This window comes from Pleurodeles waltl, chromosome 1_1 (assembly GCF_031143425.1).
Source record: "Pleurodeles waltl isolate 20211129_DDA chromosome 1_1, aPleWal1.hap1.20221129, whole genome shotgun sequence".
NCBI classification, from domain to species: Eukaryota; Metazoa; Chordata; class Amphibia; order Caudata; family Salamandridae; genus Pleurodeles; species Pleurodeles waltl.
In genome coordinates this window covers 616,320,455-616,337,243 of record NC_090436.1, presented here as the reverse complement: position 1 = coordinate 616,337,243, position 16,789 = coordinate 616,320,455, and the positions used below count along the sequence as shown (strand labels likewise).

General features: G+C 46.8%; 1 protein-coding gene across 1 annotated transcript in view; it reads right to left on the bottom strand.

Annotated features, from left to right (window-relative positions):
* CAMK4 (calcium/calmodulin dependent protein kinase IV) overlaps positions 1 to 16,789 on the bottom strand; it is an 892,231-nt gene that overhangs the window by 38,596 nt on the left and 836,846 nt on the right. Inside the window, exon 9 of the mRNA XM_069226461.1 lies at positions 5,128 to 5,254. Within this exon, the coding sequence (XP_069082562.1) occupies positions 5,128 to 5,254 (127 nt within the window). The remainder of the gene's footprint in view (positions 1 to 5,127; positions 5,255 to 16,789) is intronic.

The following is a 16,789-nucleotide window of genomic DNA, read 5'->3' as shown; positions in this document are numbered from 1 at the left end:
ACACTAAGTAACTTAGCACCCAACCTTTACCAGGTAAAGGTTAGACATATAGGTGACTTATAAGTTACTTAAGTGCAGTGTAAAATGGCTGTGAAATAACGTGGACGTTATTTCACTCAGGCTGCAGTGGCAGGCCTGTGTAAGAATTGTCAGAGCTCCCTATGGGTGGCAAAAGAAATGCTGCCGCCCATAGGGATCTCCTGGAACCCCAATACCCTGGGTACCTCAGTACCATATACTAGGGAATTATAAGGGTGTTCCAGTAAGCCAATGTAAATTGGTAAAATTGGTCACTAGCCTGTTAGTGACAATTTGAAAGAAATGAGAGAGCATAACCACTGAGGTTCTGGTTAGCAGAGCCTCAGTGAGACAGTTAGTCTTAACACAGGTAACACATTCAGGCACACTTATGAGCACTGGGGCCCTGGCTGGCAGGGTCCCAGTGAAACATACAACTAAAACAACATATATACAGTGAAAAATGGGGGTAACATGCCAGGCAAGATGGTACTTTCCTACACTGCTTCACTGGTAGCCAGTAGCAGCCCTACAGCTCAGAAGTTATATTCTCAGATTTGTAGCTCAGGAGTTGTTTGGCAGATGGTTTTCAGCTTTTTTGTTGCCTGCAGATATTTGTCCTAGTAGGCTGATGTAAATGGCATTATAGTAATCAGGTTTAGAAATTGTCACTGCTAGCCCAAGTATGATGTGGTGCCCTGGTGACCTGGTTTTCTTGGCTGGCTTCCAATCCGAAGTAGATTTGGGTGTTGCAAGAAAAAGGGTTATTAGTTGGGGAGGATATGAGTCCCTCCCAAGTAATACTTCTACAGTTTAATAAGTCCAAACGCTTATCAAGTTCAACATACAAGATCAATAAAATAAACCTGTGTTCTACCCTTGTCGTTATGGCACAGAGCAGATAGGTTTAACATAAGGCAAAACAATTAAAGGCACAATGAAAATCCCACAACTAATTTCTAAATACCAAGAAAAAAATAAGAAGAAAAATTACATCAAAATTGTTAAAATCCAAAAGGTGAACTGGAGTTATGAATTTTGAATGTTTAAGGTCACAAATTGCCATGAAAAATTAAAACACCAAAAAAATGTTGCTGTTTGCGGTTGACCGTGACCTAAGCATGAATTCAAGCTGACTGCAATAAAGAGGAGATCAGATACACCAAGCTGGTCGTCCCCGTCAAAGTATTTACCTTCTGACTATGGGCCTGATCTAGATTTCGGCGGAAGGGTTACTCTGTCACAACAGTGACAGATATCCCGCCTACCTAAATATAAATCCCATTATTTCCTTTGGGATTTATATTTAGGTGGACAGGATATCCGTCACTGTTGTCATGGAGTAACATGTCCAACGAAATCTAAATCAGTCCTTTACTCTTTTTTATTGATGTTGAAATCCTCAAGCAAGGCACAGATGAATGCTGTATCTGTCAAAATCCACTCAAAGTCAGATAACCATTGGATGAGGTCACCCTCAATGCATTGGTTTTGGAGGGAATAATTCAAATTTCATGCTAGCTGAAGTCCTCTCATCATTCAGATACTTTTATGCAGAGCTCCCCTTGTCTCTGTTGACTGAAAGCTTTCTCTGATGCCTGACAGAATGGGTGGACAGCATTTATGTAAAACCTAGTGGTGAAGGGAAGAAAAACAAAATAACGACTCCCACACCCAGTGAAAAAACTCACTATGTGTGGGGGGTCATTAGTTTTTTGTTTTTCAACAAATCTTTGCAAACAATTGGTGGATTGCCGTCAAAACCATCCATCAAAAGTTTTGCACCTTGACAGGAGCACCTATGACAGCAGTTTCTATTGAGGTACAGAGGTCACCGATGGACCAGTGGTGAGCTCTAAATTTGGTGAACAGTTGTCCATTTGTGTGATAGCTGTAATGTCCTCCAACACCCAGAAGGATGGAGTCACGTCTGCCAAAGTTTGACTTTGGCTCTTAATCTCTTTTTTGGATCTCAAAAACCTCCAGTGGGACAAGCCTGGAAGCTATAGTAGAGGAAGTCACACTGAAGCTGTACAGCTTAGCAGTGATGTCGGCTGAAGTCTACTTTCAGGTGGCTAAAAGCTTTGAGGGGGCCCAACAGAATTTCTTTGCCTGCCAGGGTTGCATGTTGGTTGGATTTTCTTGCGTGGTTGGTCTTGATTCTCCTGAGGTTTGGAAGTTAAGAATGTTTTGAAGAAACTCCCTTTGGTCACTTTTAAGGCTTTAGGAAATAAGGGGCAGCACTAAGGGCCCAGAACTCACTCCAACAGAGGTCACCAGCAGGATCCAGTCCAGGTCCAGTTTCAACTGATCAGCTGGTTACTCCAGGAAAAGGCCTGTTGTATCCCTTTAGGTCTCCACACAAGTCACAGACAGCAGATCTAGATAGAAAGTCCAGTCTTCTTCAGTTCATCCATAGGTCTACAGGTGTTCTGAGTTGCTGGTGTGAGGTGCTATTTTTGCATGATTCATAATCCAGTTGTTGGGAGTGACTCCCAGCCACTTCCTAACCAATCACAAAAACGTTCTCAAGAACAACCCTTCCCACATTTGCAGCATGACGTGTTTGCCTTACTGCAAACTATCCAACAGTGCACCATTCTTAAAAAAATTGAACATGGTTAAATCCATCTACCTCTCAAGGAGGCTAGTGTCCTAGTCAGAGGTGTGTTTGGGGAAATTAGTAGTACCCTCCTCCTCTACCATGCCAAACCGGTTCTGGGACCGGCTCATCCTCCCACTAAGATGGAGCCATACTGGCAACAGTTTGCCCTGCAATCAAAGGACTCTTCTTCCAAAGGTCTCACTTTTCACATAACTATGAATGAGCAGGCTTCACCCTGTTCCTTTTCAAGTTACTTAACATACAGGGCCCTCCTCAACTGCCTTTCCTGAAAAAGAATGAGTCACATACCTCGCACCAAGGTTTTACTGACAAAAACCCCAAGTCACTGTTTCAGCTCTGGGAGCAGTTTTCACACCTCATCAAGGAGGAGCACTGACTCGGAGCAGCTGCTGTCAGGCTACAGCTATTTAGCCTTTTGAGGCTTCAGGTAGGCAATGTCTAACGTTTCAAAAATTACTTTTCCTATATATTCATCAACAGTCCAAGTTCATCATGGAATTGGATGATTTACGAAATACTAAAACAGTGGTTGAATGAAATCTGTTGTTTATCCCAAACCAAAGTTATCAAATCAGCATTTTAATTATAATTTAGCTTATGGAGCAAGCCAAACACAGAGAAAATAGTTTTGGGGGGTTAGTTACCAGAACAGAGCAACCTTTATTTCTTACCTATACCAAGTTTAAACTCTATGCATCCTACAAGGCCTACTTAATTGTGACATACTACAAGGCCTACTTAATTGTGACATACTTAGGCCCTGATTTATACTTTTTTTTGCACTGCATTACTGTCATTTATTGACGCAAAAGCGGCGCAAACTTACAAAATACAATTGTATTTGTAAGTTTGCGCCGCTTTTGCGTCAAAAAATGACGGTAATGCGGCGCAAAAAAAGTATAAATCAGGGCCTTAATATTTACAAGTAGGGTTTCTTACTGTCAAAAAGGGTTGACAGGTTTGCCTGCAAGTTTAAAAACTACAACTGTCAGGCTAACATGTAAGCTTGAATCCATGCATTACTTGCAAACCTACTGGGTGGCACAACATTTGCTGCAGTCCACAGGTGTCATTTAACTTTCCATGACATTGATATATTTTCTTGCATTATATGACCTTAATGGAAAGTTAAATATGCCAATTGGGAAGTAGCCAATGTTACAATGTTTTAGAGGTCAGAGTACATATACTGGGTCCTAGACAGCAGTACCTCAGTTTCCAAAGTACAAAAAGCAGCAATACGAGACAGCAAAATAGTGAGAGCAGCCACGCAAAAAGAAGGGATTTTCTTGCAGGTCTCACTGAAGAACATTTGCAAGTTCACCTCATATTGCTTGAGGTGCTGAACCAGTGGGTACATAGATACTGAGGACAAAGCAACAGAGAGGTTCAGAAGAAGATGATTCTTCTGAACCAACTTTTATTTTCTGATTAGGATTAAAAAGAAATAATTAAATCCAAGCCAAGGTAGTGCCAGACATGCTTGCCAAGTTCTTCAACCTATCTTTAATATTTTGTTATCAATCATGTCGTCTGCAGGGGAAAGGTCATTGAGTATTAAGGCTGTACTTTAGTCTTCATTATTGGAGAGAAGGAGAGCTCCTGTAATGTTGGTCAATGTGGATTCTGTTCCACCGATTGACCTGAATCCTGACTGGTGATCATGAAATCGGTGGTTCGGTTCCAACTGCTTGCAGAGTAGTCTCATAACATTTCATTCCATAATCTTGCTGGAGTATGTTTGTGAGTTTATTCGGGTATGCTATCAGTTTAGCCGACATTCATTATCATATTTATCAAATGTACATTATATGAGCAAAATGATATGTTATTCCAAGTTTTCACCTTATTGGGTGCAGGTTTGTGTAAGTGAAGGTAAGCTCAATTCATCTCCTTTGAGCAATCCACGTCTTCCAACAGCTTTGTAGGTTTTACACATATAATATGATTTCCACTGAGGACGTTTAGACTTAAATAAGTCATGAAGACTGGGAATGCTATTAAATGGTAATATTGCAGATATGAGTTAGTGGCAGACAACTTTATCACAAGCTTCTATAGAGGAACATTATGGTGTGGGATGTCCCAGCATTCATCTAATTACTAGAAGAACTGAAATAACATATTTCATATAACACAGTAACTATATTGAACATACATGGACAAAGGAATACCACTGATGTTAAAACTGCACACTGCTTCCCTAGTTGTGGGGGAATAAGTGATAGGATATTTTGTGAGTATTCTTGAGTCAATGGAAGGGAGAGTCAAAGTATAGGAAGGTACAGTTTATGGAAGGTAGAGTAAACGTGGAATCAAGAAAGGTAAATCAGGGTTATAATGAGATGTTAGAAATATCATAGAAAAGTATTATAAAGTATAAATTGTACTTGCCAGTTCCTAATACCATAGCAACAGAGAACAGCAGACTCTCAAAAGAGCATTATACTGTATGTTGAATATTATCAGTATGCTGCACTCACCAAATCCTTGGCATTCAGAGACACATCATCCCACCAAGGGGATACAAAATCATAATCACAGTTCAGAATTCTCTTGAACATATACTGGTCTCCCCGTTCATCGAAAAATGGTTCAAATCCACAAAGCCTATAGAGAAACAAAACAGAAAAAGTTAAGATGGTTTCCTCTGTGGTTGATTATAATTCTTGTAGCGTAAAGATTCAAACACAACATCAATAAAACTGCTACTATTCTATACATTTTATTAGTACATTTTTGCATATACATTAAATCCATATGAAGACAGTGGGCAGCCATGAGATGTATACTGTTTAATGCATGTTTTTGCATGTCTAAGGATTTCTTTGATATGATGTACTTATTTATATAGAATGACAAATCAACAAACCATGATATTTATTCACCAAAATGCAGATCATAGAAGAATTGACATCAGACACCTTTTGACCCTTCCTATTGACTGCATAGGTTTGAGCATTTGTCTCAACAGCCGCCTGCTTTCTGCTAAAGGGCACAAGGAAGAGAAGAAGTGGAAACTAAAAACATAAAAAAGGCTCTTGAGTCAATGTCCTCACCAGGGAATGATTTTAATCACTTCCTCGCACAATATTTTCACCTAGATGGAGTTATAGCCAGCTCATCTCAGTGTATTCTCTTAGCCCGCAAAAAAAGGTAACCGCCATGTTGGTGGTAAGTAGTTGCCAGCTTTGAACATGGTGACTCAGGATGTCAGGAGAAGTATGTTACAAGTTTAAGTAAGGAGCCCTCAGAAAATTCACTACTATTCATGATAAATAACTCAAGCTATGTTTAAAAAATCTGCACAAAACCCATCATAAAAGGTTCATATGCATTTGGAAACGCTTTGTTCCAAAGGTGGGATCAGGGCATTCCTAAAGATGGGCGCTCTCTGAAGTGATCTGGACGAACTGCATGGGAAGTGTGCCATATAATTGACCTGTGGCAGCATACAACACTGATCCTGAATGAAGGAGAAGTCACTCACCAGAGGACTGTCTGTTCCACAGAAATTTCCATTCTGCAAACACGGAGAATGGTCACACCACAGTGGGCCATGAAGAGAGACGGACCCATGCAGCGGTAACGCTGCTGGGAAATGAGCAGCCGACAGGTGGTGACTGCTGTGAATTCAAGGGTTATGGCATTGCCCTGCATGTCAGCAATGGCTTCAGGAAAAGCTGTGCTGTGTAGACATGGGGCTGGTAGCCCCTCCCCTTATGGTATGAAGAATGACCACAGGCAGATATAAGTTGCTAGTACAAAAGAGTCACGCTCTCTTGACTGATTACATTGATATGAACAAAGACTACTTAAGAGTCCAAGCACGTATTGTGAGCAGCAGATAAAGCTGTGCTTAGAGTGGAGTTGATGTGGGATGCTGCTCTGCATGGTAGACAAAGGGGTGAGATACAGAAATAATTCGAAGCCAGGATCCAAACACTCACTCATACCTACCAAACTTCAACCACACTGGTATGTTGAAAGATCTCCTGACAGTCCAATATTACCTTAAAACTCTTTTCACAGCGCAAGCTGGATACACCTTAAAAAATGTAAGCTTCAAATAATATGGGAGGGAGCACTTGTAAAGTACGTTAAAGACCTAGCAGTAGGTTACAGGCAAAAGTTGTTTGAGGAGATCAGAGTTGAGTTTAATATTCCTCCCACCAACGATGGTAGAGCAGCGTAATTTAGGCTCCACCCTCTACACATATTGTACTTCTGTATTACAATATATAATCCAAATATTCAACGTGTGCCTTAGCACATTAAATCATGTTTTACCTTTATGCATTATTGTAAATGAACATTGCTGTGTACATTTAGAAATTACATGCACACTTACTGAGTACTCACGTTATAACAATGACAACTTGCTTTTGCATGATTACTGAAGTTATAATGTACCTCCATTTTGATTCTCAAACTAACTTAGCTTGACATTAGGCCTTAGCCGAGTGCTACACATTCTGGGATAGTTAGTATGCTGATTATTGATTGCTTTGCATGTGCATTATCAAGTCCCTCGTTAGCTAGAAAAAGTCTAATTATTTTATATTAGATTGATAGTGAGACATCAAGGTGAAGGGATGGCAGCAGATGTGGAGAAATGATGGTTAAAAGGAGTCTACTGTATGCGGAGTACTCGGAAGATGCAACTCTCAAGGACAAGCAGATGTGTACTAATTGTGTGAGGGTGGGAATATGGGGAGTTTAGAGGGATTGACTGTGGATTGTGGGAGCAAGATATGGATATTCTGGGACTTTTAATGGTGTTTTAAGTTGGTGTTCCAGAGTAGTTAGAATGGATATCCTTTCCTGAATGTGAATAGAGAAGATCTCCCTATCTTTCCTATTATTCTGGGTGTGAAATTTAATGCTGAACACTCTTCTTGACTTTTTTGAGCTTCTACCAAGGTTCACATGATGCTGACACCTTCCGCTTTTCCCCTTTAGAAATCCCCTTTGCACCTCCACTATTAAATTTAGCTAGAACTAGATTCTTAATGGAACACTTGTATTGGATATTTTGCATTCTTAGCATTTTGGTTACTTGCATCTTATACTTTATAATATTCAAATTCAGAGTGCTTGAATGCCTTAACATTTTTTCCTGTAATTGTATAGTTCATTAATCATTGCCAAAATTTGTTGATTGTAATAAACTAATGACTTGATAATAAACGTTGATGGTTGCACATCATCCTCTGCCATTATTGTTGAACTGTATGAGATTCTTTTGAAGTAAAGGAGTTCTGAATGTTAGCTCTCCCACAATGCAGTGAAGCAGCCAGGTTGACGGCCATCTCATCCCCACGAGTTTGGTGGTCGGCTCGTCCGACTGCTAAACTTGTAATGAGCCCCTTAGTTCTTTGAAAATATGACACGGCTGCCGTTGGATGGTACAGAAACTTCATAGATTTAACTTAAGCCCGAGCACTTATGGTTGGTGTTGTGGGGAGGGCAGTAGGGATATTTTGCACATTCTGTGGTCTTGTCCTTTCCCTACGACACATTGAAAAATGATACCACCAGAAATGGGATAGGTATGTGATTATGACACATAGGGGGTCATTCCGAGTTTGGTGGGCGGCGGTTGCCGCCCGCCAAACTTCCCCCATCGAAAGACCGCTCCGCGGGGGCCATTTCGACTTTCCCGCTGGGCCGGCGGGCGACCGCCAAATGAGCGCCCGCCGGCCCAGCGGGAAAGGCCCTGCAACATTGAAGCCGGCTCCGAATGGAGCCGGCGGTGTTGCAGGGGTGCGACGGGTGCAGTTGCACCCGTCGCGATTTTCACTGTCTGCAAAGCAGACAGTGAAAATCCTGCTGGGGCCCCCAGGGGCCCCACGACACCCGTTCCCGCCATCCTGTTTCTGGCGGTGAAAACCGCCAGAAATAGGCTGGCGGGAAGGGGGTCGGAATCCCCATGGGGGAAATCCGGCGGGAAACCGCCGGACCCGGCTGGGCGACCGCGGCTTTTCAGCCGCGGTCGGAATAGCAAAGGAAGCACCGCCAGCTTCCGTGGTCGTCGACCGCCAAGGTCAGAATGACCCCCATAATCTAATGCCCCAATAGTTCTGCTGTATGATCTATCGAACAGTCCTGGTCTCACAAACCATAGACATAGGTCGCATGCTACTGCCATATTGATCACTACTTTGTGCATCTTGAAGCACTGGAAATCCCAAATACCCCATGGTACCGATGAGTGGTACAAATAATTACTAACTGAGGTGGGTTATGAAAGGTTAATGAGCAAATGTCTATTTTCTAAGATATTTGGGGGCATTTTTTGTATGAAAGGTGACTGGTAGTGTAATTATTGACCCACACTCGGTAAATGGATGACTTATTATGACCCTGGCAGTGAGTGATAAAGTGGCGGTAATACCGCCAACAGGCTGGCGGTAACTACCACCAAATATGACCATGGTGGTGATAACTCCCATAGACAGAAAAATTTACCACACCAACCGCCACAGCGGAAACAACAGACACCACGGTGGTAGCCGGGAACAGCCAAGCGGGAGACAAAGTACCACCCACCATATTAAGACACACAAAACCTCCACCTTTTCTGGGGTGGTACCAATGCCAACAAAAGCCTGGTGGAAACAGAGCCCAGAAGTGAAAGGACTCACCATGGGAGACACAGGGAAGAACCACGCCACCATGGAACCCAAACTGCAAGTTTTCCCGATGATCTTTTATGTCATGCTCCACCTGGAACATCAACGCCGACGAAGACCACGACAGTGAGTACAACCGCCTAGCACACAAGGGAGGGAGGGAGGAAAACGACAGTGACACACATACGCACCACACACACCAGACACACACACCATACACACAACCAGCTCCACACATAAACCAGTGGCACACAACACACTGCATAATAAAACACGGACCACAGTGCTGGAGTACTGACAATGTATTAGTATAGCAAAAGCCACCATATGAACCAAATATAGTTACAGATGTACATAAAGGGCCAATACCCAGTCCAAAGTCAAAAGGGCACACAAGGCCATAGGGCACAGTCCAAGGCCGAACCTGCATCCTGACACATCCGTAGAGAACACTGCAGGAGCATCATTTTACAAGTGGGAAGGCACCTCAGGGGTATGGGGGGGCACCTCAGCCGAATACGGGAACTTCCCCACTGGTTCTGGATGGGGCTCCATGTCCACTGCTCTGTCCTGGGGAGTGCAAGGCCACAGTCTCTCAGGTGGGTGACTTGCCCACTGCTTCTAGAGGAGGCAACATGCCCATTGCTCTGTCCTGGGGAGTGCAGGGCCACAGTCTCTCAGGTGGGTGACTTGCCCACTGCTTCTGGAGGGGACAACATGCCCATTGCTCTGTCCTCTGGAGTGCAAGGCCACAGTCTCTGGAGTGGGTGACTTGCCCACTGGTTCTGGAGGGGGCAACATGCCCATTGCTCTGTCCAGGGGAGCGCAAGGCCACAGTCTCTGGAGTGGGTGTCTTACCCACTGCTTCTTGAGGGGGGCAACTTGCACCAGCAGCCCCTGGAGTGTGGCTACATGGTGTCCGCTGGTGATGACGGCTTCACTGTGGTGGTGGTTGGAGGTGCCTCCTGGGCAGCCTTTGCACTCTCTGATGGCTGCACTGTGGTGGTGGATGGAGGTGCCTCCTGGGCAGTCTCTGCACTCTCTGATGGCTGCACTGTGGTGGTGGATGGAGGTGCCTCCTGGGCAGCCTCTGCACTCTCTGATGACTGCACTGTGGTGGTGGATGGAGGTGCCTCCTGGGCAGCCTCTGCACTCTCTGATAGCTGCATATCCACAGCTGGCGGTGGGGGTCCCATGACAGCTGCTGGTGGTGACGGTGTCAGCCTGACAGCCTCCGCTGGCATAGAGTGCTACGTCTCCTCCTGTACATGGGTTGTGGATCCCTTACCCTTCCTGGCAGGGGTGGATGGCCTCTTCCCCTCTCTGCCTGGTGGTGCAGGCCCCTTCCCCTTCTTTCCAGGTGGTGCAGACTCCTTCCCCTTCTTCACAGGTGGTGCAGCCTCCTTCCCCTTCTTCACAGGTAGTGCAGGCCCCTTCCCCTTCTTTCCAGATGGTGCAAGCTCCTTCCCCTTCTTCACAGGTGGTGCAGGCTCCTTCCCTTCTTCACAGTTAGTGAAGGCCCCTTCCCCTTCTTCCCTGGTGGTGCTGGCACCTTCCCCCTCTGCGATGGAGGTGTGGTATCCTTACCACCATGAGTAGGTGGTGCTATCACTGTCCCCGTGGACTGTTTGGCTGAGGTGCTGGGCTGTGTCCTTGGAACCTTGCCCATTCGTGCAGGACGGGGGAAGGGGTAGGGAAGAGGTCAAATTGGGAAAGGAAAAGCTTTTTAGGGACGGTGGAGCGGGAGAAGGGAGGAGGAATGGGAGTGGAGGGTGAGGGAGTGGTTGTTGGAGGTGTATGTTTGCTGGACATGGGTGCAGGTGCATGGGCAGTATGCTGATGTGAGGTGGGTGGCTGTTGGGTGTGTGAATGCTTGCGTTTGTGTCCTTTAGGAGGGGGGACAGACACGGTGGGAGAGGACACAGGGGACGCATGCATGGCTGTTGTGGAGGTGTCTGCCAGTGAGGTGTGTGTTCTGCTTGGTGTGGTGATGCTGGTAGTGGATGCTGATGTAGTGCATGCAGGTGTGAGTGTGGACGTGACTGGGTGGGAGGTGGAGGAGGAGGAGGAGAGGGAGACAGTGGAGGCAGTGCATGTTGTTGTGTCTGCAACTGTATGGTGTTTGCGTAAGTGCCTGTTGGATGAAGTGTGGTGCTTGTGTTTGCCTGTGCCCCTCTTGTGTGTTGCCTTGTGTGCATGCTTGTCTGTATGTGTGTATCGGAAGGGTTGGGGTTCAGGAGAATGGGACTGGGAAGTGGTAGTTGGAGGGGGGACAGTAGAAACAGGGACAATGGCTGCCATCAGAGAGGAGGCCAGTGCCTGAATCGATCTCTGTTGGGCCGCCACTACACCGTGAATGCCCTCCAGGAATGTATTACATTGCTGCATATGTGATGCCAGCCCCTGGATGGTATTCACAATGGTTGATTACCCTACAGAGATGGATCTGAGGAGGTCAATACCCTCCTCACTCAGGGCAGCAGGGCTGACTGGGGCAGGGCACGAGGTGCCTCGGACGAAGGAATGCCCACCCTCCTGGGTGAGCGGGCACGAGCAACTCGCTGAGGGGCTGCTGGGAGGGCGGTGCTGGTGGGAGGGTGGCAGATGTACCTGCAGCTGGGGTGGTCACAGAGGTGTCCGCCACCACAAGGGAGCTCCCATCAGAGGAGGTGTCTGAGTCTGTGTCGTCTCCTTCTGTCTCCGCGTGGTGCTCTCCTCGCCCTCCATCCCACTGGTTCCCTCGGCGTTGGTGGACTCTGCCTCCAGGGTCCTGTGGAATGCAGCTCCCTCTGTCGCCGGTGCCCCTGCTCCTCCGCCAGATGATGCTAATGCACACAAGGACTGGATGACAAAAGAAGAAAGGGGGGGAGACAACGGATACACTTGGTCAATGACTGCACCAACACCCCTATTGGCATGCACAACACCCTCACACACAGGGAACGGGCCTAAGCAATATGCATTGTGTTGTACCTGGCTTTTTGACAGGGTCATCCCCAAACTTTTTGCCTCCTTCCTCCTATTTTTTCTGACCTGTTGTTGGCTTTTGGCCTCTGGGCACTTATACCACTGCTAACCAGTGCTAAAGTGCATATGCTCTCTATGTAAATTGTACTATTGATTGGTTTATCCATGATTGGCTATTTAATTTACTTGTAAGTCCCTAGTAGAGTGCACTACATGTGCCTAGGGCATGTAGATTAAATGCTACTAGTGGGCCTGCAGCACTGGTTGTGCCACCCACTTCAGTAGCCCCTTAACCTTGTCTCAGGCCTGCCATTGCAAGGCCTGTGTGTGCAGTTTCACTGCCACTTCGACTTGGCATTTAAAAGTACTTGCCAAGCCTAGAACTCCCCTTTTTCTACATATAAGTCATCCCTAATGTGTGCCCTAGGTAACCCCTAGAGCAGGGTGCTGTGTAGGTAAAAGGCAGGACATGTACCTGTGTAGTTATATGTCCTGGTAGTGTAAAACTCCTAAATTCGTTTTTACACTACTGTGAGGCCTGCTCCCTTCATAGGCTAACATTGGGGCTGCCCTCATACACTGTTGAAGTGGCAGCTGCTGATCTGAAAGGAGCAGGAAGGTCATATTTAGTATGGCCAGAATGGTAATATAAAGTCCTGCTGACTGGTGAAGTCGGATTTAATAGTACTATTCTAGAAATGCCACTTTTAGAAAGTGAGCATTTCTTTGCACTAAAATCTTGTTGTGCCCTTCAACCCACGTCTGGCTAGGTTTAGTTGACAGCTCCTTGTGCATTCACTCAGACACACCCCAAACACAGGGTACTCAGCCTCACTTGCATACATCTGCATTTTGAATGGGTCTTCCTGGGCTGGGAGGGTGGAGGGCCTGCCCTCACACAAAGGACTGCCACACCCCCTACTGGGACTCTGGCAGACAGGATTGAACTGAAAGGGGGCTTGGTGTATTTCTTAGACACTCTTTGAAGTCACCCCCACTTCAAAGGCACAACTTAGTATAAAACAGGGCCTCTGCCCTACCTCATCAGACACTTGCTGGAGAAGAAACCTGAACCAGAAACTACATCCTGACAAGAAGAACTGCCTGGCTGCTCAAAGGACTCACCTGTCTGCTTTCTAAAAAGGACTGCTGCCTTGCTGTTGGCCTGCTGCCTTGCTGAACTCTTGCCTGGCTGTGAAAGTGCTCTCCAAGGGCTTGGATAGAGCTTGCCTCCTGTTCCCTGAAGTCTCAGGACCAAAAAGACTTCTCTTTTTCACTTGGACGCTCCGTGCGCCGAAATTTTCGACGCACAGCTTGTTCCGCGGCAAGAAAAAACGCTGCACACCGACGCTGATCGACGCGACGCCTTCGGGACGACCGAAACTTTGACGCACGGCCTCGCAAGGACAACGCCGCCCGACTTCCAAGGAGAAATCGACGCGACGCCTGCTGTGAGATCGAAACTTTGACGCGCAGCCCCGCAGAACGACGCGCAGCCGGAAAACAAGCAGGAAAATCCACGCACAGACCCAGGACATCTGGTAATCCCCGCGATCCACAGAAAGAGACTGTCTGCGTGCCGGAAAACGACGCACGACTTCCCTGCGTGAAAAATAACGACGCAAGTCCGTGTGTGCTGGGGAGAAATCGATGCACACACCAGTTTTTCACGTATCTCTTCTCCTGTGGCCCTCTGAGGAGATTTTCCACCAGAAACCAGGTACTTTGTGCTTGAAAGAGACTTTGGGGGTTATTACAACTTTGGAGGAGGTGTTAATCTGTCCCAAATGTGACGGATATACCACCAGACGTATTACGAGTTCCATAGGATATAATGGACTTGTAATACGGCTGGTGGTATATCCGTCACTTTACTGTCACTTTTGGGACGGATTAACACCTCCTCCAAAGTTGTAAAAAAACCCTTTGTTTGCTTTTTAAAGACTTAAGACACTTTATATCACTTTTCAGTGATATCTTTACAAATTCATATTGCAACTTTGATCGTTTTGACCTGAAAATACCCAGATAAATATTATATATTTTTCTAAACACTGTGTGGTGTATTTTTGTGGTGTTATATTATGGTGTTGTATGATTTATTGCACAAATGCTTTACACATTGCCTTCTAAGTTAAGCCTGACTGCTCATGCCAAGCTACCAGAGGGTGGGCACAGGCTGATTTTGGATTGTGTGTGACTTACCCTGACTAGAGTGAGGGCTCTTGCTTGGACAGAGGGCAACCTGACTGCCAACCAAAAACCCCATTTCTAACATTGGTGATCAGCGGTGAGGATAGGACTTGTGTTTGTGCAGTGACATACAGTAGCTAAGTATTTCACTACCTACCCACAGTTGAAGGTCAACTTGATTTTTCATCTTTTTGCTTTTCGTTCTCTGATGTCCTCCTGTATATACTATTGATATTTTGGACTTTGGATTTTGTTTTTTGCCGGTAAGACCTTATCAGCAATGAGATTGCTTACCTACTCACTCTTTGTGCCTACTGACCACCTCACTAAGGCTGACCTAAGGAGGCTTTGCAGAAAATGGGGCCTTCCTGTATCAAGGAGATCTACTAAGATGGAAATGCTACATGCCTACATAGTCTGGGGGGAAGAAAGATGGGCAGAGAGAGAGGCAGAAAAAAACCAAATGACTAAGTACCCCTCAGATGAGGAGGGGGACTGCTCAAATGAGGAGGAAGACTACTCAGATGAGGAAAGAGAACCAGTGAGAGATGAATGGCTCCTAGCTCAAGAGCGGTGGATGGAAGAGCTAGATGAGCAGCTTGAAAGGGCTGAGGCAGCAAGACTCTTAGCCCTAGAAGAAGAAAGGACTGCAGCTCAAGAGCTGAGCTGTGAAGAGCTGAAACTGGAGGCCGGAAGGGCTGAGTCCAGTTCAGATGGTGGCAGCAAAAATCTTGCATCCAGTACTGCTGAAGAAGGGCACAAGCCCAGAGATGTGGTGCCCAACTTGAAGAAGGGAGTTGACACACCCCAGGTGGTTCAAGGGTATGAGGTAGTTCCCGTTATGCACAGGGTCCCTGAGAAGGATTGGGGAACTGGCACAGGGAGTCATATTCCTACTGGGGGGAGGGACACTTTACTGACTCTAGCAGAGAGTGACAGAGAAAAGGGTTCCCCCCTGGTGGACGTCCTGGATAGAGAGTGTAGAGACATCCCAGAAGAGTATGGGTTGAGTGTCAGGGACAGGCAGATACTGTCTCACCAGTCTCAGGATGGTGATGTAGAGTGCTTTTCCAAGGCTGAGTTACTGGGTGGTTGGTTGAAGGGTACTGTGGTTAATACATGTGAAGGGCAGAGTGATGTAATTGCTGGAGAGCATATGTCTGGTCCTTATTTTCCAGAGCTACGCCAACACCAGGTGGAGTGTGAGTTCTCTGACCCCAGGGAACTTACAATGGAGGCAGACTTCTGGGTGAGTACCAGAGAGTCTGAAGAGGCATTTGGGGGTGCTCCTGAAGGGAGTGGTCTAGGTGGTTCCCAACCAAGTGAGGTGGGAGAGGATTGTAGTGTCCCAGGTAGGTCCCAGGTCCTAGAGGGTTCCATGAGGGAACACCAGGAGGGAAGCCTAGCCTGTACCGTAGGGCCACCTTTTGAGGGAAGCCCGCAGTGTCAGAAGAACTTGGGGGGGTGACTGTAGTCAGCATCCCAACAGTTCTGGTGTCTGGCAGTACCACTCCTAGTGAGGGGGTGCAGAAGTCCAGACATAGGGTTGAGAGGGGGTTGCAGACCCCAGTGGAGGACCTTGAGAGTCAGGGGTCAGCTCTGAGAGCAGAGCCCCCCAGGAATGACCCAGGTGAAACCGTTTCAGGTTTGGGGGAAACCCAGACTCTGCCGGATGGGCAGAGGTCGGGAGACCTGTGCCAACCAGACTCTTGTGTGGCCCTGGGGGACGGTGTGTCCCTTGTGCGGGGTGAGAGTGCCCCCCAGGAAGTCCTGGCATGCCAGGCAAAGATTCAACCTCAGGGTGGTGACTCTGGGTTGGATAACCGGGTTCAGAGGTTAAACTCTGACCTGGTGGGGGGTAGGTGTGCCCCCCAGAAAGTCTTGGTATGCCAGGCAATGGTTCAACCTCAGGGTGGTGATTCTGGGTTGGCTAACCAGGTTCAGAGGTTAAACTCTGACCTGGTGGGGGGTAGGTGTGCCCCCCAGAAAGTCCTGGTATGCCAGGCAATGGTTCAACCTCAGGGTGGTGACTCTGGGTTGGATACCCAGGTTCAGAGGTTAAACTCTGACCTGGTGGGAGGTAGGTGTGCCTCCCAGGAAGTGCTTCTGTGCCAGGCAATTGTCCAACCTCAGGGTATTGACTCTGGGTTGGATGGCCAGGTTCAGAGGTTAAACTCTGACCTGGTGGGGGGTAGGTGTGCCCCCCAGAAAGCCCTGGTGTGCCAGGCAACTGCCCAACCTAAGGGTGGTGACCCTGGGTTGGAGAACCAGGTTCAGAGGTTAAACTCTGACCTGGTGGGAGGTAGGTGTGCCTCCCAGAAAGGCCTGGTGTGCCAGGCAATTGCCCAAC